Raw genomic sequence first — 26034 nt, 5'->3', positions numbered from 1 at the left:
ATGGCTTGCTGGTGATTTTAACGGAAATGCTGTTTATTAAAGGGGTTCTCCACTACTAGGAAAACCCTTCTGATTCCACATGTTTCCCCAGGTAAAATAAAAAGCCAATACTATTATTATTATTATTATTATTATTTATTATAGTGCCATTTATTCCATGGCACTTTACATGTGAAAAGGGAAAAAGGAGCCAGCACGATCTGAAATTGGCATGCATCATATAAAAGTGAAAATTCACAGATTTATTCCAACTGTACTATAATAAAAAAAATGAGATTTTTAGCAAATAATTGATCAATTTTTTGAGCCACCCCTGCCAACGTCACGGCAAATCTCAATAGGGGGGTCCTACTCTATATTCTGTATTTCATGTGCCATGCGGCCTCCTAGATAAAGTTAAAAGCAGAACCATAATGGAGCACACATACCTGTAACCTGTATATAGCCGCTTCCATGTTGCAAAAAAGGCAATTGTGGATAGAGACCAGCCCAGGTCCCAGCATGTGGAGCAAGCTCTACACATACCAGGACTATATCAGAATTGACCCTCCCAGTGCCAGACTGCAACCATTGATAAAGGCGGACCAGATCCAAGAATGGTGCTTAATTAGCATTGCCTGTGGAAAGGGGTGAGGTAACTGAATCTGAAAAGGGTATACTGTACATAATAGGGTCAAGTACAATAATCATAAAGAAAACAAGGTACAGACTGGTACAGGAGGATAGAGGTCCCTGCCTGTGAGGGCTCACAGTCTAAAAGGGATGGTGAGGATACAGTAGGTGAGGGTAGAGATGGTCGTGCGGCGCTATAATGGACTGAGAGTTATGGCAGGTTGTAGGGGTTGTTGGAAGAGGTGGGTCATCAGGTTCCTTTTGCCACTTGTACCGCCCCGCGCTCGGCTGCAGCCGAGCCGCTCGGATCCGGGCTCGTTGGTGGGTGGCTCGTGCGCCTCCGGACCCGGAGTCACTTCGCTCTGAAAGGGGGTGCTAGCGCTTTTGGTGGGGGTTAGGTAGGTGCACGGCCGGACCCGTGCTTTAGATCAAGACGCCACCCATGGGTCGTGGTGAAGTTGGACACCACCGCTGCGATTACAGGGCACCCGGGGAGATGGTGGTGCAGCAAGATGTTAACCCCTCCGTGGGTAGGGGTGATGGCCCCGGGACCCGTTGGGGATAGCTGGGCGGTGCAGGGCGGTGCGCGGCCGGATGGCACTGTTGTACTCATGGTTATTGACACACACAAGTCTCTGGTAAACCAAGTTGATGGTGCCCGCAGCCGGCTGCGTCTGGTCCCCCACCCGGTTCGGTGGTCTTGGCCTTTTTCCTGCACCGTGTTGTGTATCTGTAGACTGCCTGCGCCTCAGCGACGGGAGTCTGCTCCCCGGCTTTGTGAATGTCGGGAGAGCCCTTTTGCCCGCAGACACTGACCCGTGGGATCTCTCTGCCTGTGCGGTGGCTTTCTATCCCCCTCGGTGGCCTGATGTCTTCAGTCGGGACTTGGGTGGGAAAGGACCTATAGTCCAGGCCACAATCAGTTAATTAACTCAGTCCAGTGGATTCTGGACCTCATTTCAGGGTCTGAGTACCCCCCTGTGTGCTCCGGTTTCCGAGTCGGTTCCCCGGGTCGGTACCGGCGGGCCACTACCCTGTCCTGGTCCACCACGGTTCCACCGAGCCGTCTTCCCGGCTCCTGCAGGCTAAGGCCTCCATTTGCCTCCTAGCCAAAGGTGCCCGGGCTCCAGCCCCGGCACCTGTCAGACTGTCACAGGCCTGTACTACAGGCCTGACCTCCTCCACTCAACACTAAAACTCAACTCACTGTGTTTCCTGTCTCAGGCCCTCTGAACTCCTCTGTGGGCGTGGCCAACCGCCTGGCTCCGCCCCCTGGTGTGTCCATCAAGCACTGAGGGAGGTGACTAGGTTTTAATGGTTGGCTGATGACACCTTATTGGGGGACAGGTGTAGTGCGGGGGTCTATCTGTGACTACCTGGCTAGTCCAGGGCGTCACACCACTTGTCAAGGTATACTCACTTCTGCAGCTGGCACGGTTCCAGTGGTACTGTGACTCACGTTCCCGGGGCTCAAGTGACATTGTGAAGTCAAGCGAGCCCCATATCCAATCAGCGCTGGCTTCCTTATCATCAATTTTGGACAAGTTAGCTGCAACGCTAACTTCCTGTTGATTAACTCATTTGTCCAAAGTTGGCTAAGCAGAAGTCGGGGCTGATTGGACGGGGAGATCATTTGATGTAACAACGTCACATGAGCCCCAGGAGAGCGGGTGCCGACACCACTGGAACAGAGCAAGCATTGGAGGTGAGTATAAGAGTTTTTATTTTAACGGGGGCGAACACTCAGATTGAGAAGGGGTTATCTGAATAGTTGATAACCTCTTTAAGGCTATGTGCCCACGTAGCGTATTTTCATACAGTTACGCTGCGTAGCTGCATTCGCCCTGCATTCCCTGCACAATCTATGAAGATTGTGCCTAATCCATGCCCACGTGGCGTATTAGAACGCAGTGATTCGGCTACTGCTGAAGCGCTGCGTTCTAAAAAGCAATGTCCCTTCTTTCATGCGCTTTGGATGCAGGTCCCGCTCTGTCTATGGGAGGGGCTGCATCCAGAGCGCATGAAATCGGCTTTTCATTACGGACTGTTTCTGCAGCGATTTTAAGCGCACGTGTGCTGTTCAAATCGCTGCAGAAATTTCTGCAGGGACAGAACGCAACGTGGGCACATAGCCTAATACTTATCTAAAAGAGAGAAAGAGGAGGAATAAATTGTAAAACACACTAGGAAGAAAACAATGTCAGTGAATTCAAAACGGATTATGTATCATTAGTGTAATTTGCATGACACATTTGTTTTTGTTGTGCAGTCTACTTCCAGTGATATGGGTTTGAAGCTTATGCCATATTTTTGTCATGCTCTAACATTCGTAGTGCCACAAAAGTAAGTGCAGCTGTAATGAATATGAGACCCACTGATGAAGGACTAGAAAGCCATGTGTCTCTGGATCCCTTGGTGATCCACCAATGATCGTTCATTTGTGGCTACCAACTCTGCCTAAAGTGCAAAGTTACCATGGCAACATGAAAAAATATGCTATGAACTATTGCCTAGATACTCAAACTTTTCTGTAGCCTATATTTTCTTCTTGACCTCTGATAGCCCTTAGATTTAGGCTTTCAACTTTTCATCTTGTGCTTTCTGATTCTATTACTTTTTCCTCATGGGTTTGCAGGGTATTGAACCTCTGTGTAGCCTTCTAATTATTTCTGTTTACTCTTTTGGCTTATTATATTGGATTTGCTCAACTGGTATTGGCTCCTTGCCCTGTTTCATTTTTTTTCTGCCTTATTCTATAGACCTTTCTATAGTACACCCACTACCAATAGGAGACTTCTTTTTAGAGGGTACTAGAGATTCTGACTGTAAAGGACAATACCCCCATGATTGCAGGGCTTTTAGACTGAAGAATAAATTCTTAGACATTGAGCCATCAATCAAGCCAATTGTGGTTTTAGGGTCCACGTCATTGGTGAGAGCTGTAGCACACTGCTTTATAAGGCATATATAACATAAACGTATATTTATCATTGTTTTATTGAGTAAAATATAGTCATTTCATTATTTCACTTTACAGCAGAACATTCTGCCATTGTCAATTTTTCAGCCCTCTACAGCCCATTCGCCATGCTCTCTTTGCTTGAGATGTTAGCTTAGGTGGACGGCCACGTCTTGGTAGGTTTGCAGTTGTGCCACACTCATTCTATTTTTGGATGCTGGATTGAACAGTAATTAGTGAGATGTTCAGACCTTGGGCTATTATTTTTTTTTTATAACTCAACACTGCTTTACTTTTCTCCACAATTTTATCCCTGACCTTTCTGGTGTGTTCCTTAGTTTTCTTGGTGCTGTTTGATCCCTAATGTTCTAAAAAAAAAATCCTGAGGACTTCACAAAATAGTTCTAGTTATACTGAGAATAAATGACACACTGTTGGACTCAATTTACTAAATGGGTGACTTATGGATGCAACTAGTCACTCCAGATTTTGTTTAGCGTTATTGGAATACAGAGAGCTGAATGCACATGCATATCACAACTTTCAGATTGATATTTTTAAAATATTTTAAAACCATCCTTTACACTTCACAAATTCATGTTACTGTGTGTGGGTAGATCACATAAAATCCCAATATAATACATTTAAGTGTGTAGGTGTAATGTGAAACAATCTGGAAATGTTCATGTTGTATGAATACATTTGAAATGCACTGCATATGCCAGAAAATTCTAATTTAGGCTATAGTCATAAGTTTACATATACTTATGTTGAAGTTATTAAAACTCTTATCTATCCCTTTCATAGAATCCATGTCAAGAATCTATAGATTTAGCAAGTTATAGTTATATAACTTGTATGATTGAAGAAAAAGACACGTTTCTCTAATTCAGCCAGGGGATGGGATAGGATGAATGGAATGGGTATAGGTACATCCATAATGCATAATTCAGTCTGCCCTAAATAGCAGATCATTGTCTCCTGATCAAGAGTGTCAATCAGCTGGAACAAAATTCAGAACAACAATTTTACACTTTCACACAAGTATTTGTTATTTTTGTCGAAAAAAAATATAAACTTTTTTTGTTATTTTTTTTTTTTTTTTGTTAAATCCACCAACTATTTCCACTGTGACCAGCTACTGACGTCGGCTGTTCCACAGATTAATAGCTTTCATAGTAGACAACGCTTGTCTACTCTGAAGAGAATTTTGTTTTCCAGACGAAGTTAATACATGCTTGTCATTTGAGGGGGTTTTACATTTAACAGTTTTTGACAATATTTTTTGTATGGGCTATTTATGTACTTGTTCAAGTTAATCATGTTCCCCTTTAATTGCCTTTTCTCAAGACTAAATAAATGTAATTGTATTAATAACTAAGATCTTCCATGCTTCTTTTCAGTTGTTTTTGTTATATACTTTGTAAATGACACAAACAAATTCTCCAACAAATGCTGAAGGAGTATTCCACATGAAGTTTCACCCAAAAGCTCTTATACCTTTAAGCAACAAACACAGATGGCACTCACCCTCCCCAGGACCAGTGCCAGCTCTCCACAGTGGTTCAAGGTTTCAACTGGCTGCACAATTACAGTGTTTATCACCACTGCAGCCAATCACTGACCTCAGCTGCTCTGCTGATATAGATCATGCTAACATCATATCCGTTAAATGGAGATGTACAGTTAGGTCCAGAAATATTTGGACAGTGACACAAGTTTTGTTATTTTAGATGTTTACAAAAACATGTTCAGAAATACAATTATATATATAATATGGGCTGAAAGTGCACACTCACAGCTGCAATATCAGAGTTTTCACATCCAAATCGGAGAAAGGGTTTAGGAATCATAGCTCTGTAATGCATAGCCTCCTCTTTTTCAAGGGACCAAAAGTAATTGGACAAGGGACTCTAAGGGCTGCAATTAACTCTGAAGACGTCTCCCTCGTTAACCTGTAATCAATGAAGTAGTTAAAAGTTCTGGGGTTGATTACAGGTGTGTGGTTTTGCATTTGGAAGCTGTTGCTGTGACCAGACAACATGCGGTCTAAGGAACTCTCAATTGAGGTGAAGCAGAACATCCTGAGGCTGAAAAAAAAAGAAAAAATCCATCAGAGAGATAGCAGACATGCTTGGAGTAGCAAAATCAACAGTCGGGTACATTCTGAGAAAAAAGGAATTGAATGGTGAGCTTGGGAACTCAAAAAGGCCTGGGCGTCCACGGATGACAACAGTGGTGGATGATCGCCGCATACTTTCTTTGGTGAAGAAGAACCCGTTCACAACATCAACTGAAGTCCAGAACACTCTCAGTGAAGTAGGTGTATCTGTCTCTAAGTCAACAGTAAAGAGAAGACTCCATGAAAGTAAATACAAAGGGTTCACATCTAGATGCAAACCATTCATCAATTCCAAAAATAGACAGGCCAGAGTTAAATTTGCTGAAAAACACCTCATGAAGCCAACTCAGTTCTGGAAAAGTATTCTATGGACAGATGAGACAAAGATCAACCTGTACCAGAATGATGGGAAGAAAAAAAGTTTGGAGAAGAAAGGGAACGGCACATGATCCAAGGCACACCACATCCTCTGTAAAACATGGTGGAGGCAACGTGATGGCATGAGCATGCATGGCTTTCAATGGCACTGGGTCACTTGTGTTTATTGATGACATAACAGCAGACAAGAGTAGCCGGATGAATTCTGAAATGTACCGGGATATACTTTCAGCCCAGATTCAGCCAAATGCCGCAAAGTTGATCGGACGGCGCTTCATAGTACAGATGGATAATGACCCCAAGCATACAGCCAAAGCTACCCAGGAGTTCATGAGTGCAAAAAAGTGGAACATTCTGCAATGGCCAAGTCAATCACCAGATCTTAACCCAATTGAGCATGCATTTCACTTGCTCAAATCCAGACTTAAGACGGAAAGACCCACAAACAAGCAAGACCTGAAGGCTGCGGCTGTAAAGGCCTGGCAAAGCATTAAGAAGGAGGAAACCCAGCGTTTGGTGATGTCCATGGGTTCCAGACTTAAGGCAGTGATTGCCTCCAAAGGATTCGCAACAAAATATTGAAAATAAAAATATTTTGTTTGGGTTTGGTTTATTTGTCCAATTACTTTTGACCTCCTAAAATGTGGAGTGTTTGTAAAGAAATGTGTACAATTCCTACAATTTCTATCAGATATTTTTGTTCAAACCCTCAAATTAAACGTTACAATCTGCACTTGAATTCTGTTGTAGAGGTTTCATTTCAAATCCAATGTGGTGGCATGCAGAGCCCAACTCGCGAAAATTGTGTCACTGTCCAAATATTTCTGGACCTAACTGTATATGTATATGTGGCAGTGCAAGGAAAACAAAATAAATAAAAGCTGAAGTAAATAATTGTTTCTTGTATTATTCTGACATTTCATATTCTGAAAATATCCTCACTGATCTTGATCCTCACTGACGTAAGGGAGGTTGTGTTCTAGGATTAAATGTCAGGAATTGTGAAAAACTAAGTTTTAATGAATTTGGCTATATGTACCCTCTTGGCCTCTGTCTGGCAGATATTGTCTGCATACTAGGAAAGAGCAGCAGAATGTGCATAGAAGCCACCTCCAAAAACGTATACTATGCAGGATACATTTTTTACAAAAGGGCCCTATGGTGTAGAGATGCTTAGGTGTCCATCCTGACTGTGGAAGCATATGCACCAAACAGAGGCCATAAATGCAGTGTGCTTTGCCTTACAATGTTCAATTTACTGAAGTCACTTTTCTTTTTTCTCTTGTGGTATTCGCTGACAATTTTTGCACCAAATTCTTCAAAATGGTGCACACAGTACATGAATTTGACACAAAATCCAAAATGCTATTTATTTTTGCCTGTAACCTGCTTTTGCCAAATTGAAAAAATGTGAAATTTGGTAAAAGTCGCATTTCATGAATCTGTCTAACATCTAGTTAACCAGAGTTGGCTAGGAAAGCAAGAAGGAAGACTTAAAAAAAGAAATAAAACTTTAAAAGTGGCAAACATAGAAAATAATTAAAGTCACTAAAATGGAGCAAATTCTGACGAATCACGGTTTTATTCTTTTTGCTGAGTTTTCAGAGCAGAAACTCCAAGGCCCCGATTCATCATTGCTGCTTCTCCAGTTTCCAGGAGTAATGTGTTCTTTAGTATTAGTAGCCTTAGTATTTGCTCCTAATTTTCTATTACTTATTAAGTTGTCTTTTAAGTTTTTTTTTTCTTTAATAGCTTTCCTTATCTAGATGTTTCAGATAGATTCATGAAATGTGACTTTCATGAAATGTCGCATTTTTTTCTGCAGCTCACTCCAATCTTTGTAAGGGCTCATGCGCACGTTGCCGAATTTCATGCATTTACGCTGCGTATTGCACTGCAGCGTAACTGCATGTGTCGCGGGCGGGGAGGAGGGTGTCAGCACACCGCGCTCACCCCTTCTGCTCGGGTCCGGCAGCTGCTCAGTGGTGGCTCGAGCGGTGGGCCGGATCCCGGGGTTTCTCGAGCGACACTCCTCGCCCGTGAGTGAAAGGGGGGTTTTGTGGTTGGGTGTGGGGATTGTTATAGTTCGTGACGCCACCCACGGTTGTGGTGATTTCACCACCGCTGCTCAATATGGGGATCCCGGGGATGGTGATGCGGAGCAGCCAGTTGTTGTGTTGCCCCTCCGTGGGTAGGGGTTGGTGATCCCGGGGCCCAGTGGGGTGCAGGGGCGCAGGGGCAGCGCTGTGCCTTGCGGCACTGAGGTACTCACTCAGCCAGTAAACACGACACAGTTCTCGGTAAACAAATGACTGGTTGGACGGGTCCCTCGGACGGTTCACGGTGCTGCGGTTCCCTGCAGTTAGCGGTGACGGTCTCTTCCCTGCACCTTTGAAATGTCTGTTTGGTAGCGGTGGATTCCCACCGGTTACCCGCTCCCCGACTGCAATCTGTGCCGGAGGAGCTCCACACTTTGCCCGCAGGCGCCGGCCCTGGGAAACTGGTGCCTTGGCGGTGGCGGTGTTTCCCCGTTGTGGTTGGACCTTTGCCGTCAATCAGGACTTGCTTGTTGGGAGATCTGCATCCCCTTCACTAACGGATTTAGGAATGTATAGCGACTCCAAGCCTTGCCGGGATCCGAAAAGCCCCTGCTCTGGTGCTGACTGCCCTTTGTATACCGCTCCAGACCCCCGGATACACACAGCCTCCGTGGCCCTTCCAGCAACCTCCAGACAGTCCCACTGCAGACCTTCACCACTGTCTGCTGACCTTGCTGACTCCGTCTGGGCACACAGCCACAGACCAACTTCAGGCTTTCTGTCACTTCCACTGCTGTTTCACTCTAGCTCCCTCCTGAGCCACACTCTGTTGTTTCCTTCTCACACAAGCCCTGCCTGGGCTAATCTCTCTCTTAGCTCCTCACTCCTGCTCCTCCCTGAGCTATCTGCCTGGTTTCTTCCTGCCTCCAGAGTTGTGAGCTCCTCGGTGGGCGGAGCCAACCGCCTGGCCCACCCCCTGGTGTGCATCATCAGACTCCTGGAGGAAGGCAACAAGGATTTGTGGGTTAGCTGGTGTACCTACAGGGAATGTGGGGTGTGTGTGTGTTGTTATCTGTGTCCCCTGGCTTGCCCAGGGGGACACACATGCATCCTGCGTCTCCTGCACAATCTATGAAGATTGTGCATGAGACGTGCGCACGTTGCTTTTATGAACGCAGCGATTTGGGTGCTAAAATTTTGACCCAAATCCGTGCGTTCATAAAATGAGCATGTCAATTATTTGTGCATTCTGGATGCAGCTCCCACTCTGTGTATGGTGGGGGCAGCAGCCATAGCGCATGAAATCGGCTTTTTTTTTAACAAAAATACTGTATTCATTCTGCAGCGATTTGAAGCGCACATGTGCTGTCAAATCGCTGCAGAAGAATCAGCAGTTACAAGCGCATGAGCCCTAAGGTTTATAGAGGATTTTTCAATCTGGCGCATTTTTGCAACTTTTTAACCCCTTTATCACCCAGCATGTTTTCAACTTCATGACCAGGACATATTTTTCAATTCTGACCAGTGTCACCTTGAGGTTATAATTCTGGAACGTTTCAATGGATCCCAGTTATTCTGAGATTGTTTTTTCATGACATATTGCACTTCATGAAAGTGGTAAATTTAGACAGATATTTTTTGCATTTATTTGTGGAAAAATCTAACATTTGGCGAAAATTTGGCATATTTCAAACTTTGAATATTCATGCCCTTAAACCAGAGAGTTTTGTCGCACAAAATAGTTAATAAATAAACAACATTTCCCACATGTCTACTTTATATCAGTGCAATTTTTGAAACATACTTTTATTTTGTTAGGAAGTTAGAAGGGTTCAAAGTTTATCAGCAATTCCTCATATTTCCAACTAAATTTACAAAACCATTTTTGTAGGGACCACATGACATTTGAAGTGACTTTAAGAAGAAGTTTATTAACCCTTCAGGTGCTTCACAGGAACTAAAGCAGTATGTAAGGGAAAAAAAAAATCTAAATTTTATTTTTTCCACGAAATTGTTACTTTAACCCCAAATTTTGGATTTTCACAAGGGTAAAGCTGGCTTCACACATAGCGACAGCGACATCGCTGTTTCTTCACCATTTTCTGTGACGTAACAGCGACCTTGTAAGTCGCTGTTATGATCGCTGCTTAGCTGTCAAACACAGCGACGCAGCAGCGATCATAACGTCGCTACATGTGCAGAGAGCAGGGAGCCGCGCACACTGCTTAGCGCTGGCTCCTTGCTCTCCTAGCTACAGTACACATCGGATTAATTAACCCGATGTGTACTGCAGCTACATGTCACAGTACAGAGAGCATTGAGCCGCGCACACTGCTTAGCGCTGGCTCCTTGCTCTCCTAGCTACAGTACACATAGGGTTAATTACCCGATGCGTACTGCAGCTACATGTGCACAGACCAGGAGCCGGCACTAGCAGCAAGAGCGGCGGAGGCTGGTAACGAAGGTAAATATCGGGTAACCAGGGAAAGGTCTTCCCTTGGTTACCCGATGTTTACAGTGGTTACAGCTTTCCGCAGCTGCCAGACGCCGGCTCCTGCTCCCTGCTCGCTTCATTTCGTCGCTCTCTTGCTGTCACACACAGCGATGTGTGCTTCACAGCGGGAGAGCGACGACGAAAAAATGAAGCAGGACATTCAGCAACGAGCAACAACCTCACAGCAGGGGTCAGCTCGCTGCTGGATGTCACACACAGCGACAGCGACGGGACGTCGCTGCAACGTCACAGAAAATGGTGACGTAGCAGCGACGTCGTTGTCGTCGCCGCTGTGTGTGACACCACCTTAACAAGAGAAAATGACTACAAAATTTATTGTGCAATTCTTCTGAGTACGTCGATATATGTTGTGGAAATCTACTGTTTGGGCGCATGGCAGGGCTTGGAAGGAAAGGAGCGCCATTTGAATTTTAGAGCGCAAAATTGTCTGGAATAGATAGCGGACACCATGTCGGCTTTAAAAAGTCCCTGATTTGCCTAAACAGTGGAAACCTCACACATGACCCCATTTTGCAAACTAGACCCTCAAGGAATTTACCTAAATGTTTGGAGAGCACATTGAACCCCCAAGGTGCTTCACAGAATTTTATAACGCAGAGCAGTGAAAATAAAAAAAATAAATTTTACCACAAAACTGTTGCTTTAACCCCAAATCTTTTCTTTTCACAAGGGTAACAGGAGAAAATGCACCATACAAGTTGTTGTGCAATTTCTCCTTAATACAATGATACCTCGTATGTGTGGAAAGCTACTGCTTGGGCTCGGAAGGGAAGAAGCGCCATTTGACTTTTTGAACAGAACTTTTTCTGGATTAGATAGCGGAGGACATATTGCATTTGAAGATCCCCTGATGTGCCTAAACAGTGGAGCTTCCTCAGAAGTGACCCCATTTTGGAAGCTAGACTCCTTAATGAATTTTTCTAGATGTTTGGTGAGCATCTAAAACCCCCTGGTGCTTCACAAAATTTTATAACGTTGAGCTGTGAAAATAAAAACATACATTTTTGCCACAAAACTGTTGCTTCAACCCCACATCTTTTATTTTCACATAACAGGAAAAATGCACCATAGAATTTGTTGTGCAATTTTTCCTGAGTAGGAAGATATCTCATATGTGATGGAAATCTACTAATTAGGCACACAGTACGCCTCGGAAGGGAAGGAGTGCCACTTAACTTTTTGAATGCAAAAATGTCTGAAATAGATAGTGGAGGCCATTTCGCATTTGGAGAGCACCTGATGTGCCTAAACAGTGGAGCTCTGCCATAAGTGACCCTATTTTGGAAACTAGACCCCTCAAGGAATTTATATAGATGTTTGGTGAGTACCTTGAACCTCCAGGTGCTTCACGCAATTTTATAAAGTTGAGCTGTGAAAATTAAAAAAAATACCTTTTTAACCACAAAAATGTTGCTTCAACCCCAAATTTTTAAAATTAACAAGGATAATAGCAGAAAATGCACCATACAATTTGTTGTGCAATTTCTCCTGAGTACACCAATACCCCAAATGTGGTTAAATACTACTTGAGGCACAGTGCAAAATGAAAGAGGGAGCACCATTATGAGTTCAGATTTAGTTGGAATGGTTTGTAATTATCATGTCCCATTGGTAGAACCCATGAAGTGCAAGAACAGCAGAAATCTCCAAAAAGTGACCCAATTTTAGAAGCTGCACCCCTCATTGAATTCATCTAGGGGTGCAGTGAGCATATTGACACTACAGATGTGTCACAAAATTTTAGATTATTAGGTGGTGAACAAAAAATAATTACATTTTTACCACTAAAATGTTGTTTTAACCCTACATTTCCAATTTCACAAGGGGAATAGGTAAAAAAAATTACCATTATTGTATTATACAATTTCTCTGGAACATGGCAATACCCCACATGTGACTGTACAGTAATGTTTGGCCACACCACAGAGCGTGGAAGCCCCCTATATTTCCATTAACAGATGACGGACCAGAGTGGGGACTTGTGTTTTTGTGGGTTGAGTTGAATGCTATTCGGTAGCGATCTGGTACAGAAGATTTTGGATCAGTTCACATTTATTATGTGCTCTATGCTGAGCACTTACATAGGAGTTTCCAACTACATTCTGAAATACGTGATTCCTATGAAACCCCCGACGGAGCTATTCAATAATGAGGCAACAGAGTTACACTGAACTCTGTTTGGCTACTATCATGCTCAAAATACTTTTTTACAAAATAAATGTTTTTTGCATCACTGAATTTTGAAGGCTATAGTATTTTCATTTTTCTGCAGCAGGGTCATATGAGGGCCTGTTTTTTGCGGGATGAGTTGGAGTTTTTATTGGTACTGTTTTGGGCCACATAATATTTTTTGATTGCTCTTTATTACACTTTTCCTGAGGCAGAATCAAAAAGACACAGAAAATCAGTAATTTATTTTTTGTATTGTTTTTTTTTTTTTTTTTTACGCTGTTCACTTTGTCATAAAAGTGATAAGGCAGTTTTATTCTTTGGGTCAGTACGATTAGAGCGATACCACATTTATATTTTTTTTTTTCTGTTTTTGTCACTTTTACACCATAACAAGTATTTCATAGGAAAAAAACATTTTTTTCATTGCTGTATTTCGAGAACTATACTTTTTTTTCCATTGTTGTAGCTGTAAGGCGGCTTGGTTTTAGCTACACAAAATAACGTTTTTAGCTATACCATTTTTATTTATATATGACTTTTTGATCGTTTTTTAGTCAACTTTTTATCAGCTGTATGATGAAAAGACAGTTTTTGCTACGTTTTTTCTTTATTATTTTATGGTATTCACTGAAGCGGTTAACTAGTATGTCAATTTTATAGTTCGGGTTTTTATAGACGAGACGATACAAAATGTGTACTTTTTTGATATTTTTTTTACACAAATATAAGTATTAAGCGGAATAACTTTTGGGGTTTTTTTTTGTTCTTTATTTTCAGATTATTTTTGGTTTTTAGATATTTTAACTGTTTTTTTTTTATTTACTTTTTTACGTAGTCCCAATGACCTTTCACTGCTTTTATCACAGCTGCACTCTACTGCAATGCTCTATAATTACAGTAGAGTGCAGCTCTTAGAGTGCAGTTATCAGAGCTGAACTCAGGAACTTCAGTGATCACTGAGACATCCCGTAGTAACAACTGCCATCTCCTATCTCAGTAAGGGCATGTGCGCACGTGTGCGTATTGCATGCATTTACGCTGCGTCTAGCACTGCGGCATAAATGCATGCGTCCTGCATCATCTGCACAATCTATGAAGAGTGTGCAAAATCCGTGCACACCATGCTTTTTTGAACGCAGCGATTTGGATGCTGAAATTTTGATCCAAATCGGTGCGTTCAAAAATGCAGCATGTCACTTCTTTTGTGCGATTGGGATGCAGCTCCCACTCTGTCTATGGGAGAGGCAGCATCGCGAGTGCATGAAAACGTCCTTTTTTCTGCAGAAACACTGCATCCATGACGCAGTGTTTCTGCAGCGATTTGAATTGCACATGAGCTGTCAAATCACTGCAGAATTTTCTGCAGAGACACGACGCAACGTGCACACATGCCCTAATGGGAAAGTCTTCTCTGAATAGAGATTTTACCTCAGAATTGAGAATTTTAATAATGACTGATCAATTGTGGCAGAGAAAAAAGCAAATTTGTCTGATAAGATATATTATAAAGTTGCTTATTTTCATGGCTACTATTTATTTATGAAATAAAAACTAAAATGAACCCCTGCACCACCTGATGATTTTCCATTTTTAATTTTTGCTTTTTCTCCCTTTCTTCCAGGAGCCTTAACTTTTTCAATTTTTTCTCAACATAGCCATATGGCTATAGGCTTGCTTTTTGTGGGAAGAGTTGTACTTTTTAATGAAACAATTAATTCTACCATAGTTTTTATTTACCATGTACACTGTATGGTAAAACTGACTTGGCAGTGTGATTCTCCAGGTCAGTTTTATGTAAAAGGTGAAAAAAAATTCAGAAGCTTGTAAAAAAAAAAAAAAATAATAATTTTCCTTTTGGCGCCATTCTCCAAGTCTTGTATAGTTTTTATTTTGGGGGCTGTGTGATGGCTTATTGCACTCAAAGCTGACGTTTTTACTGATTCCATTTTTGGGTAGATGCAATGTTTTGATTGCCTCATTGCATTTTATTGTAATGTGGTGGACAAAAAAAATGTAATTCTGGAGTTTTTTATTTTTTTCCATTACACCGTTTACCGGTTGGATTAATTTATTTTATATTTTGATAGATAGGGCATTTCCAGATCAGCTGATATGTGCAGGGAAAGATGCGATATGTGCAGGGAAAGATGCGATATGTGCAGGGAAAGATGCGATATGTGCAGGGAAAGATGCGATATGTGCAGGGAAAGATGCGGGTTCGCACACTGAGAGAAATTACCTCAGGCATGGAGATGACCTTGGACATACCAGTATGTCCAAGGTCGTGAAGGGGTTAAGGTGTGTGCACAGAGAGGTTTGAAGCAGGTCAGAGTAAAAAAAAAAAGCCTGGAAACTTGCTTAAAAACACTCTTAAGGCTCTCCCTATTCATTTCTAGTGTTAGGCCCTGTGCGCACACTGCGTTTTTTGCTGCGTATTTGCCGTGGTTTTTGCTGCAGAAAAGGTGCGGTTTTGTTCATAAAGTTCATGCAGTCCTTCCCCAGCAAATCTATGAGAAACCCAAAATGCTGTGTGCACACTGCGTTTTTCCCTACAGGTTTTGCTGTAGAATTTCTGCAGCAAGAAGAAGCAGCATGCCATTTCTTTTCCGCAGGTATCTGCGGTTTTGCTATTGATAACAGTTAAAAATCGGAGGGACCAAACCGCGGTAATACCGCATGCGGATTTTGGGTGCATTTTTTTGCTGCAGGTGTGGAATTCTGCCAGACGATGCGTATTTTGCTTAAGAAACTCATCTACCCAATGCGCACAGGCCCTAAATCCCAGTTTGTCGGTCATATGTTCGTATGTATGCGATTTTCTTTCGTTTCAGGTTTGGATAAAAGGTTTGGTGGGAGAAAACAAAGTACATGTGTTTACTTTGAAGCGTTTCCTGACAAAATTCTCCAAACTGAGCAGTGTCCAAGGAAAGGGCTGCGAAAGATGCTGTAGGGGAAAAAAAGTCTCTAAACACTTCAGAAAATGAAAAACTATAGCAAACTCTCTCCAGGGCCACCATTTCTCCTCACACTTGGTTAGGGCGCTTTTGCTGGGATGTTCTTATTCGCTGCCTATCAATAGTAACATAAGAATGTATTGTTGTGCTGAGTTGTGGCCAGCGTCACAAACACAGGTAGTAGTGTGTGCGGCAATTTATATAGTGTGAGGAGAAGGGACAGCAGTGCCCGGATACATGAGGACACGGCGGCCGCAGCGTGTGACCGCCAGGACGGAGCTGAGGGAAATGAGCGCAGTCCGAGGCACAGGGCGGGAGCAGTGCGGTGGGAGGGGCCGGCGCGGGGGGCGTGGTCTGCAGTAGTACGTCTGCAGCTGTGAGGCACAGACCGGAGCGCAGAGGTCCGTGTGCCGGGGATGCTGCTCCGGGGCTCTGCTCCACATCTGACATCACCGGACACTGTCACTAGCAGCTCACTGCACATGGCCCCCGGTGTCACCGCATCCCCCCACGTCTCCCCTGCCCTGCCCTCCTGCATGTAGTCCTTCGGATCTGAGGATCGGTACCGTCCCAACTACAGGATCTGGTCCGGATCGCAGGATGGGGGGGAACCTCGGCTGCCATCGCTCCATCCCTAAGGACCCCTCCGACCTGTGTCAGAAGAACCGCAAGTTCAGCGCAGCCTGTAACTTCAGCAACATCCTGGTGAGTCAGGAGAGGCTGAACATCAACTCTGCCACCGAGGAGGAGCTGATGACCCTGCCCGGGGTGACCAGGCAGGTGGCACAGAACATCGTGGAGTACCGAGAGTATATCGGGGGCTTCAAGAAGGTGGAGGACCTGGCTCTGGTCAGTGGGGTGGGCGCTGCCAAGCTGGAACAGGTGAAGTTTGAGATCTGTGTGAGCAGTAAGAGTGGCTCTGCCCAGCACTCGCCCAACTCCTTACGGAAGGACATGGAGTATGGCCACCATAGTGGGCACCTGGCTGCCACCAGGATCAACATCAATACTGCCACAGCGGCCCAGCTGATGGCCCTCAGAGGGGTGTCCGAGGAGGTGGCGCAGGACATCATTCTCTATCGCACCCAGCATGGCCCCCTGAAGAGCATTGAGGACCTGGTGAAGGTGGACTCTGTTACCATATCATTTCTGGATAAAGTAAGGCACCAAGTCTACGTCCAGAGGTCCAGACCTCCATCCACACACACAAATGGGGGCTTACACTTCATGGCCAAACCTCACCCTAGTCCGACCTCTCTAAGTTTACAGAGTGAGGACCTGGACTTCCCACCTGGAGGACCAACTCAGCTCATCTCCACCAGACCGGCCGTGGAAGTCTTTGGTGGGGTTAGGGAGGGGAAGCCTGTGCTCAGGTTGGCCACATGGAACCTCCAGAACTGTAGCCTGGACAAGGCCGGCAATCCGGGTGTGAGGGAGGTAGTATGCATGACCATTTTGGAGAACTGGTAAGTTGTGAAGGGTACACGTTTTATAGGTCATGTCGTACGTCTCCTATGTCTAAGCCACCCCATCGGGTTATGTAAATATCTCTGACCCCGTTTTCAGAGGGATTAGGGAAAGCATGTCACTTGTCGCTTTCATCTGCTGCATGTAAATAGATATAACTGGAAACCTGCTAGAATGGCCTGGAATATAGAAACTTCTCATTGGGCTTCATATATGCTGGCATTGACTATAGCCGCTTGTTCGGTAGCCATAGCCCTATAGTGTCTCGGCTACTAGTATCATGCGTGGTAGTACCAACATCTCCTAACTTTTCCCATTGTTTTACATATTACATTGAATATAAAGTGTTATTATAAGGCTGTTGGATAAATGAAACACAAAGCACCAGCGGGCATGTAAATGTATGGCTGGCATAATAAATGACACATTCCACTTGTCAATGGCATATCTTGTGCCTAAATTTGAAACATAATATCGATATTGTTTAGCAAAGTTTATATAACTTTTTCTATTTCAGTAGTCTACAATAGGCCTAATTAGGAGATACTTAGATCATGGTTCTTTAAAATGTATTTAAAGGGAACCTGTCACATTGTTGTTGCAGTCAGCTCTGTGAACAGCACGGTATAGGGAAGGGGAAGCTGAGCAGAATGATATTTATATGGTCGGGTTTGGGGAAAAGATTCAGTTTAACTTTTATTCAATGGAATCCATGCTTTGATTGCCGATGAGTCCAGTGGGTGGTCTTACCAGCGATTGGCAGTTATCTATGCATGTAAAGTCATAGAGGAAGACTGGTAAGACCGCCCACTGGACTCAGGGATTTCAATGACTAAATTACAAGTTTTCCTCAAACTTTCCACATAAAAACATTTATCAATGTAATCAGCTCCTCCTGCTCTGTAACATCCTCCCTGCAGGCTGGGTACATTTTCCACCTGACAGGCTCCTTTAATAGTATCTAGGACATCATTGAGGCAGATAAGGTGCTGTTCACACTGCATTTAATTCCATTGTTCTTATCCTTCATAAAAGCAGAATGATATTAATGGAAGTGCCCGATCTGTTACATGACAGACACCAGGAGCACCAAGTGTACCCTGATGACAATAATGGGATCCACTAGCTTTCTATCACAGTGTCTATCCTTTCCCCAGTAGTGCAGCATGCTGGGTTATTGGATCTTGTATTTTTGGCTGGGTATGCAATGAAGTCTCCATTGCAGATGTCAACAAAACCTTATGAATGCTCATCAGAGAATAACATTGTATCATTTCTGTTACATATTTGTAAATAGAGGTACAATAATAATATCCCTTTTGATTTGTGATAGTAAATAAATCTAATGAGAGAATAGCAGGTGGTTTTCAGACATTGCGGCTTCGGTATGGCCAGACTGTAAAATGTGTTAAATGTTCCTGCCTGTTCTTATTGTTAGTGCTGTGCTGGGTTAATAGATTTTTAGTCTTGGTAAACAACATAAGGAAAAAGAAGAGAGAAAGGAAGGATAAATATCTTGTGCTTGGATTGTTATGGCTTCGTCTATCCAGACAGATAGTGGCTTTTTGTCAATGGCAGATGTGGTTTTAAACAGAAATATCTTCTGCTTAGTCACTGATCAGCAGTATACTGTATTTACTGTCCGCTTTCTTTAAAGGTGTTAAAATGGAAGTAACTCTTTCTCATTAACAAAATTCTTGCATTGTGTGTAGTTTTCAGTACTGTAACCAGTCATACTGGGTTACCATGAACCCACCGGAGGAAATCAACCTGAGGACCACACTTCATCTCTACATAATGTGACATCCACTTTTAATTACATTGTAAACCTTGTTATTTTTGTACACACAGCTTCTCATCAGAAAGTTATAAGGGGTGGTCAAGGCTTTTCATGAAAATCTGCAATTACTTTATGTGACTGCAGACATGTGACTCCTCACATCGCGTGCTGCACACTGACAAGATTTTCCAATGCCGGCGACGAGACCCAGCGCTCATGTGCCCAAAAGTATGCGATATACAAACTCCCAGCCACATTCCAACTAGACGTGCACAGCCTCATTTAAAGGTGTTTTCCACTACTTTTACAATGTCTGATCGCCCGGGGTCCGTCATCGTTACAGCATATCCGCCTCCTATTGATTAGAATGGATGGATGTGCAATACCCAGCTGTGGTCACTATCAAAAGATGGAGCAGTGACGGAACTGAGCATTTCCATCTTCCTGCTGCCGCCGCTGGGCCAAAGAACAGCTGATTGGCTGGGGTCCAACACCCTGCACCCCAGGCAATCAGACATTGATGGCCTACCCTAAGGATAGGCCCTCAATGTAAAAGTAGCGGACAACCCCTTTAGCTAACTTGTATTGAGCTGAGGCCGCACATGTCTAGTCGTAATATGGCCAGACGTTTTCAAATCACATACTTGTGGGAACATGGCCACTTGTTCTCACGGCTAGCTTCGGGAACTCATCACAGAGCGAGATGCATGCAATAGAGTGATTGCAGACTTTCGTGAAAGGCATGGACAACGTCTTTAAAGTAGGCTGTCCTGAATCATCCATGACAAATCCAACCTGGTCGCATGTGATTTGCTTCAAAAAGAGGCTATTTTTTTCTGGTTCTTTGGGCCCATTATTAGGTCATGGCTTGAGCCCACAAGAGAAAATGTTTGTACCTATAAATAGGCCTTAAACTTATTGATTGATTTTATTCATTTATATAGCATCAATAATTGCATAGATTTTACAGATTTCAGGATTGTTTACTTGTGATAACATAATAAAGTAATACAAGCAAAGCCTCATAACGTAGGTGAGAGACAGGAGGTAAAGGTGGTAGTGGACTTTGTAATGAAGACTTTTGATGACGCTTACATTGGAGGAATGATTTCTAAGGGGCTACTAAAATCTAACCTGTTCATTCACCTTTTTATACACAGCAAACATCTGCTAGTCATCATAGGATTCAGCTTGTCAGCAAAATCAACAAAAATCTCATAGAATAATCTCTGACTCCAGAAAAAAAAGTATGGTGGGATATAGTAGCCCAGTGTATTAGGCTAAGATGCAACAGTTTTGTGATTGCTCTTTGGGGAGGAGGATGAACACATATTCATATCGGTCATAGTCATATAGGATGATGTGAATATATACAGTGCCTACAAGTAGTATTCAACCCCCTGCAGATTTAGCAGGTTTGATAAGATGCAAATAAGTTAGAGCCTGCAAACTTCAAACAAGAGCAGGATTTATTAACAGATGCATAAATCTTACAAACCAACAAGTTATGTTGCTCAGTTAAATTTTAATAAATTTTCAATATAAAAGTGTGGGTCAATTATTATTCAACCCCTAGGTTTAATATTTTGTGGAATAACCCTTGTTTGCAATTACAGCTAATAATCGTCTTTTATAAGACCTGATCAGGCCGGCACAGGTCTCTGGAGTTATCTTGGCCCACTCCTCCATGCAGATCTTCTCCAAGTTATCTAGGTTCTTTGGGTGTCTCATGTGGACTTTAATCTTGAGCTCCTTCCACAAGTTTTCAATTGGGTTAAGGTCAGGAGACTGACTAGGCCACTGCAACACCTTGATTTTTTCCCTCTTGAACCAGGCCTTGGTTTTCTTGGCTGTGTGCTTTGGGTCGTTGTCTTGTTGGAAGATGAAATGACAACCCATCTTAAGATCCTTGATGGAGGAGCGGAGGTTCTTGGCCAAAATCTCCAGGTAGGCCGTGCTATCCATCTTCCCATGGATGCTGACAAGATGGCCAGGCCCCTTGGCTGAGAAACAGCCCCACAGCATGATGCTGCCACCACCATGCTTGACTGTAGGGATGGTATTCTTGGGGTCGTATGCAGTGCCATCCTGTCTCCAAACGTCACGTGTGTGGTTGGCACCAAAGATCTCGATCTTGGTCTCATCAGACCAGAGAACCTTGAACCAGTCTGTCTCAGAGTCCTCCAAGTGTTCATGAGCAAACTGTAGACGAGCCTTGACATAACGCTTTGAAAGTAAAGGTACCTTACGGGCTCGTCTGGAACGGAGACCATTGCGGTGGAGTACGTTACTTATGGTATTGACTGAAACCAATGTCCCCACTGCCATGAGATCTTCCCGGAGCTCCTTCCTTGTTGTCCTTGGGTTAGCCTTGACTCTTCGGACAAGCCTGGCCTCGGCACGGGTGGAAACTTTCAAAGGCTGTCCAGGCCGTGGAAGGCCAACAGTAGTTCCATAAGCCTTCCACTTCCGGATGATGCTCCCAACAGTGGAGACAGGTAGGCCCAACTCCTTGGAAAGGGTTTTGTACCCCTTGCCAGCCTTGTGACCCTCCACGATCTTGTCTCTGATGGCCTTGCAATGCTCCTTTGTCTTTCCCATGTTGACCAAGTATGAGTGCTGTTCACAAGTTTGGAGAGGGTCTTAATTAGTCAGAAAAGGCTGGAAAAAGAGATAATTAATCCAAACATGTGAAGCTCATTGTTCTTTGTGCCTGAAATACTTCTTAATACTTTAGGGGAACCAAACAGAATTCTTGTGGTTTGAGGGGTTGAATAATAAATGACCCTCTGAATAAACTTTTCACAATTTTAAAAAAAAAAAATAAAAAAAGAAATAACATTCTTTTTTGCTGCAGTACATTTCACACTTCCAGGCTGATCTACAGTCCAAATGTCACAATGCCAAGTTAATTCCGAATGTGTAAAGGTGGTGTCACACACAGCGATAACGACAACGACGTCGCTGCTACGTCACCATTTTCTGTGACGTTGCAGCGACGTCCCGTCGCTGTCGCTGTGTGTGACATCCAGCAATGAGCTGGCCCCTGCTGTGAGGTCGCCGCTCATTGCTGAATGTCCAGCTTCATTTTTTGGTCGTCGCTCTCCCGCTGTGACGCACAGATCGCTGTGTGTGACAGCGAGAGAGCGACGAAATGAAGCGAGCAGGGAGCAGGAGCCGGCATCTGGCAGCTGCGGTAAGCTGTAACCAAGGTAAACATCGGGTAACCAAGGTGGTTACCCGATATTTACCTTCGTTACCAGCCTCCGCCGCTTTCACGCTGCCAGCGCCGGCTCCTGCTCTCTGCACATGTAGCTGCAGTACACATCGTGTAATTAACCCGATGTGTACTGTAGCTAGGAGAGCAAGGAGCCAGCGCTAAGCAGTGTGCGCGGCTCCCTGCTCTCTGCACTGTGACATGTAGAGTACACATCGGGTTAATTAACCCGATGTGTACTGTAGCTAGAAGAGCAAGGAGCCAGCACTCAGTGTGCGCGGCTCCGTGCTCTCTGCACATGTTGCAGCACAGTGAAGCGTGTCGTTATGATCGCTGCTTCGGCTGCTGTGTTTGACAGCTAAGCAGCGATCATAACAGCGACTTACAAGGTCGCTGCTACGTCACAAAAAATGGTGACGTAACAGCGACGTCGTTGTCGCTGTTGTTTAGTGTGACACCAGCTTTAACCTGCTAAATCTGCAGGGGGTTGAATACTACTTGCAGGCACTGTATGTTTACGGGGAAGTCAGAAGACATAGCTATCAGTTAACTATTTATTTACCTATGAGATAGCTTGTCTACGACTAAACTGTTATATGAAGAGCATCGCAAAACTGATGAATTATTTAGATACCCTCCTAGGGTAGTAGTAGTGTGAACACTCAGCAGCAGGAATGTAACAAGTAATCTTAATGCCCCTTAGTACAATCATAGTAAGTTAACTACAATCCGCCATATTCTTCTTCAGCTTGTAAGCTCAAAAAAAGAAATGCTTATGAATGATTTGGTCTCCAAACTGTGGCATGTGTGTTTTCCTATTGCTGAAGATTAGATAATGCACATGGTGATGACACAGGACAAGCATTATGCACATGATGATGTCACTGCATAAACCTAATGCAATAAATGATAGCATAAGAATATGAATAATTAGGTAAACTCACAGCTACAGAATCAATCAATGATGCCTCCGTAGTGGGATAATGCACAGTTATGTCACAGCATTGTTAATAATGAAGCGAAGAAGATAATTCATAGTACCAACATCATTCACAATGAGATAGCACAGTACAGAATGAATGCACAAATGATACAGGGATTAGAAACAAGTTGAAAGCAGAGTAAAAGAATAAAGCCTTGTCTTGCTCTTCCAAAGATCTGCTTTCATTCTTCTTTGCTCCTTGCATCATCCATACAATGTTTCTCTAAAAATAAGACAGGGTAGTATATTATTGTTTGCTTCGAAAGATGAGCTAGGGCTTATTTTCAGGGGATGTCTTATTTGTTTTTTATTTTTTTCAATGAACAACAATCCACATTTATTCTTAAACAAAAAAAATCAATATTTATTCAAATATAACATGTCATCACAATCTGGAACATCAACATAACTCTCTAAATCCAGTGTGTAACACGTCTGTGTCTGTCTGTCTATCTACACACACAGCACATACATACCAGCCTGTCTGCTCTTCAGCTTTAAGGTACCTTCACACATAGTGAGATCGCTAGCGAGATCGCTGCTGAGTCACAGATTCTGTGACACGACAACGACCTCGCCAGGGATGTCGCTACGTTTGACATACAGCAGCGACCAGGCCCCTGCTGAGAGATCGCTGGTCGTGACGAAATGGCCTGGACCATTTTTTGATTGGCAAGGTCCTTCTAGCCAGGATGCATTGGTGTGTTTGACGCCTTACCAATGACCTTGTTAATGACTCATAGCTCAAACACGTACCACCAAGATCATTATACAGGTCGCTACGGTCGCTGTATCGTTGCTGCGTAGTTGGGAAGATCTGACTGTTTGACATCTCACCAGCAACCATGTAGCGACTTGCCAGCGATCCTTATCAGGTCGTATCGTTGTCGGGACTCGGGATCGCTGGAAAGTCGTTAAATGTGACGGGGGCTTTAGACTCCTGCAATTAGGAGTCCTTTATTGATCACATAGTCACGTGACCGTGACGTCACAAAGGCTCTTAAGCAATCTTGTCATCTGGATAAAAAAACACTGGGGAATCCAGGAAAATGGGAGTCCTGTGAAATTACCCAGTTTTCTCTCCCTTCCCCCTATGGCCAGTCCTGCATACCTGTCTCCTGTTCAGATCTTTTAGACTCCTGCAAGTAAGAAGAGACCATTGGCCACATCATGTCACATGACTGTGAAGTCATCAAAGGTCATTAACACTAGAAGTCCCAGAGAGGGGTCATTTAACATTTCTACCATTGGAACCCTATGGAGTTCGAAATTCCTGGGACTTCTAGTGTTAAGCAATCTTAACCCTGGAATATAAACGCTGTGGGCGCTAAGAGAGTAGGGCCATGAGAAATTGCACAGTTTTACTCTCATCCCCCCCCCCCTCACCCCACCCCCAACGCCGGCCTTGACTGTAACTAGGAATTATATTTGGAAGCATCCTCCAAAAATCCTGTAAAATCATGCTAGAGTTTATTTTCGTAGTAGGTATTAGTTTCAGGGAAACACCGTAGTTATTAGTAACTGCAACCCAGCGATCATTGCAGGTGAGCTCCTATACATGATGTGCCCGTAGGGTCTCTGAGTCTGCTATAGATGTAGTTATGTGGTGCATAGTGATTCTAAGGCTTTTGCATTGTCATTGCTGTGTCATATCTTTTGTGAACATGGGCAAGTGGTACTATCTTTTGATATCCAGGAGACTAATTATTTGATTCTTCTAAAAAGCTACAATACCGGAAAAAGTCTTGGATGTTGGAGACTTGCAGAGTTGGACGACTACTAAAGGTCTATTAATATCTTGGCAACAAGCAGCATACATGTGCGCTCCATACAGCGTTGGTGTCACCTGCGTTATGTAGCCATCACCCGGGAGTAAATGGCATTTAGTTTATGAACAGTATACCAAATTAATGCTGTAATGTTTCACTACCGTCTTAGGAGAAAGCTCTTCAGCAAGAGTTTAAGGAGATATCACTTCCGATGCGAGTTCCACAATTAACAGTAATGCAGTGTAGAATTAAAAAAATATATATAAAAAGGTATAAAAGTTTATATCCCTTCCTTTTCTCCATAATGACAATAGCAAAATCAAAGAACTAAAAAAAAGTTACATATTTGTTATCTCTCTGTGCATAATCGTACAAACTAATAAAACATTTATCCCATATGGTGAATGCCCAGAAGGAATATAAATTATTATGCCTGCATGGCTGATTTTTGGTCACATAACATCACAAAAAAACGAAATAAAAACGGTAAAAATAAAAATCCACTTCTTCTATTTCAGTACATTATATAGGAAAATAAATGGATCAGTCAAAACTACAACTCATCCTGCAGAAAATCAAGCCCCCAAAGGGCTATGCCAATGGAAAAATTAAAGTTATGGCTCTTGAAAGAAGGGTAAAAAAATAAATGAAAGCGCAAAATAAAAAGAACGCGTGGCCCTTGATATAGAAATGTACGGTAGTTATTAAAGTGGTGAGATCCTTAAAATTTGAAGTAGAAAGGCCATCTGGGCTCCTCATTTTCATCATGAGTTTGCCGTATATTGTTTGTCAGTTGTGTATTTTCCTAAACCCCTTATATTAGATCTGACAGTGCAATATAAGACCTGCAACCTGTGAATGACCTGAAATGTAACACTCAAATCTAATTCCGTAAATAAGGCAGCGTGCCACGGAGCTGCTAAACTTTCCCTCCGCCTGTTTTGGTTTCAGAATGTCTGGTGTCTGCAGATACATAAAGATACTATGTAATAACTTCAAGCAATATACATTTATCAATGGCATCTTAATTATACAGTGTCAACATATTTCACAGCTATGCGCAGATAA

General features: G+C 43.2%; 1 protein-coding gene across 1 annotated transcript in view; it reads left to right on the top strand.

Annotated features, from left to right (window-relative positions):
* Window positions 1-16122: 16122 nt before the first annotated feature.
* The window catches only part of EEPD1 (endonuclease/exonuclease/phosphatase family domain containing 1), a 195974-nt gene continuing 186062 nt past the window's right edge, over window positions 16123-26034 (top strand). The window contains exon 1 of the mRNA XM_075315131.1: window positions 16123-17217. Within this exon, the coding sequence (XP_075171246.1) occupies window positions 16352-17217 (866 nt within the window). The 5' untranslated portion in view covers window positions 16123-16351. The remainder of the gene's footprint in view (window positions 17218-26034) is intronic.

This window comes from Anomaloglossus baeobatrachus, chromosome 6 (assembly GCF_048569485.1).
Source record: "Anomaloglossus baeobatrachus isolate aAnoBae1 chromosome 6, aAnoBae1.hap1, whole genome shotgun sequence".
NCBI lineage: Eukaryota > Metazoa > Chordata > Amphibia > Anura > Aromobatidae > Anomaloglossus > Anomaloglossus baeobatrachus.
This window is presented reverse-complemented; position numbering and strand designations above follow the sequence as displayed.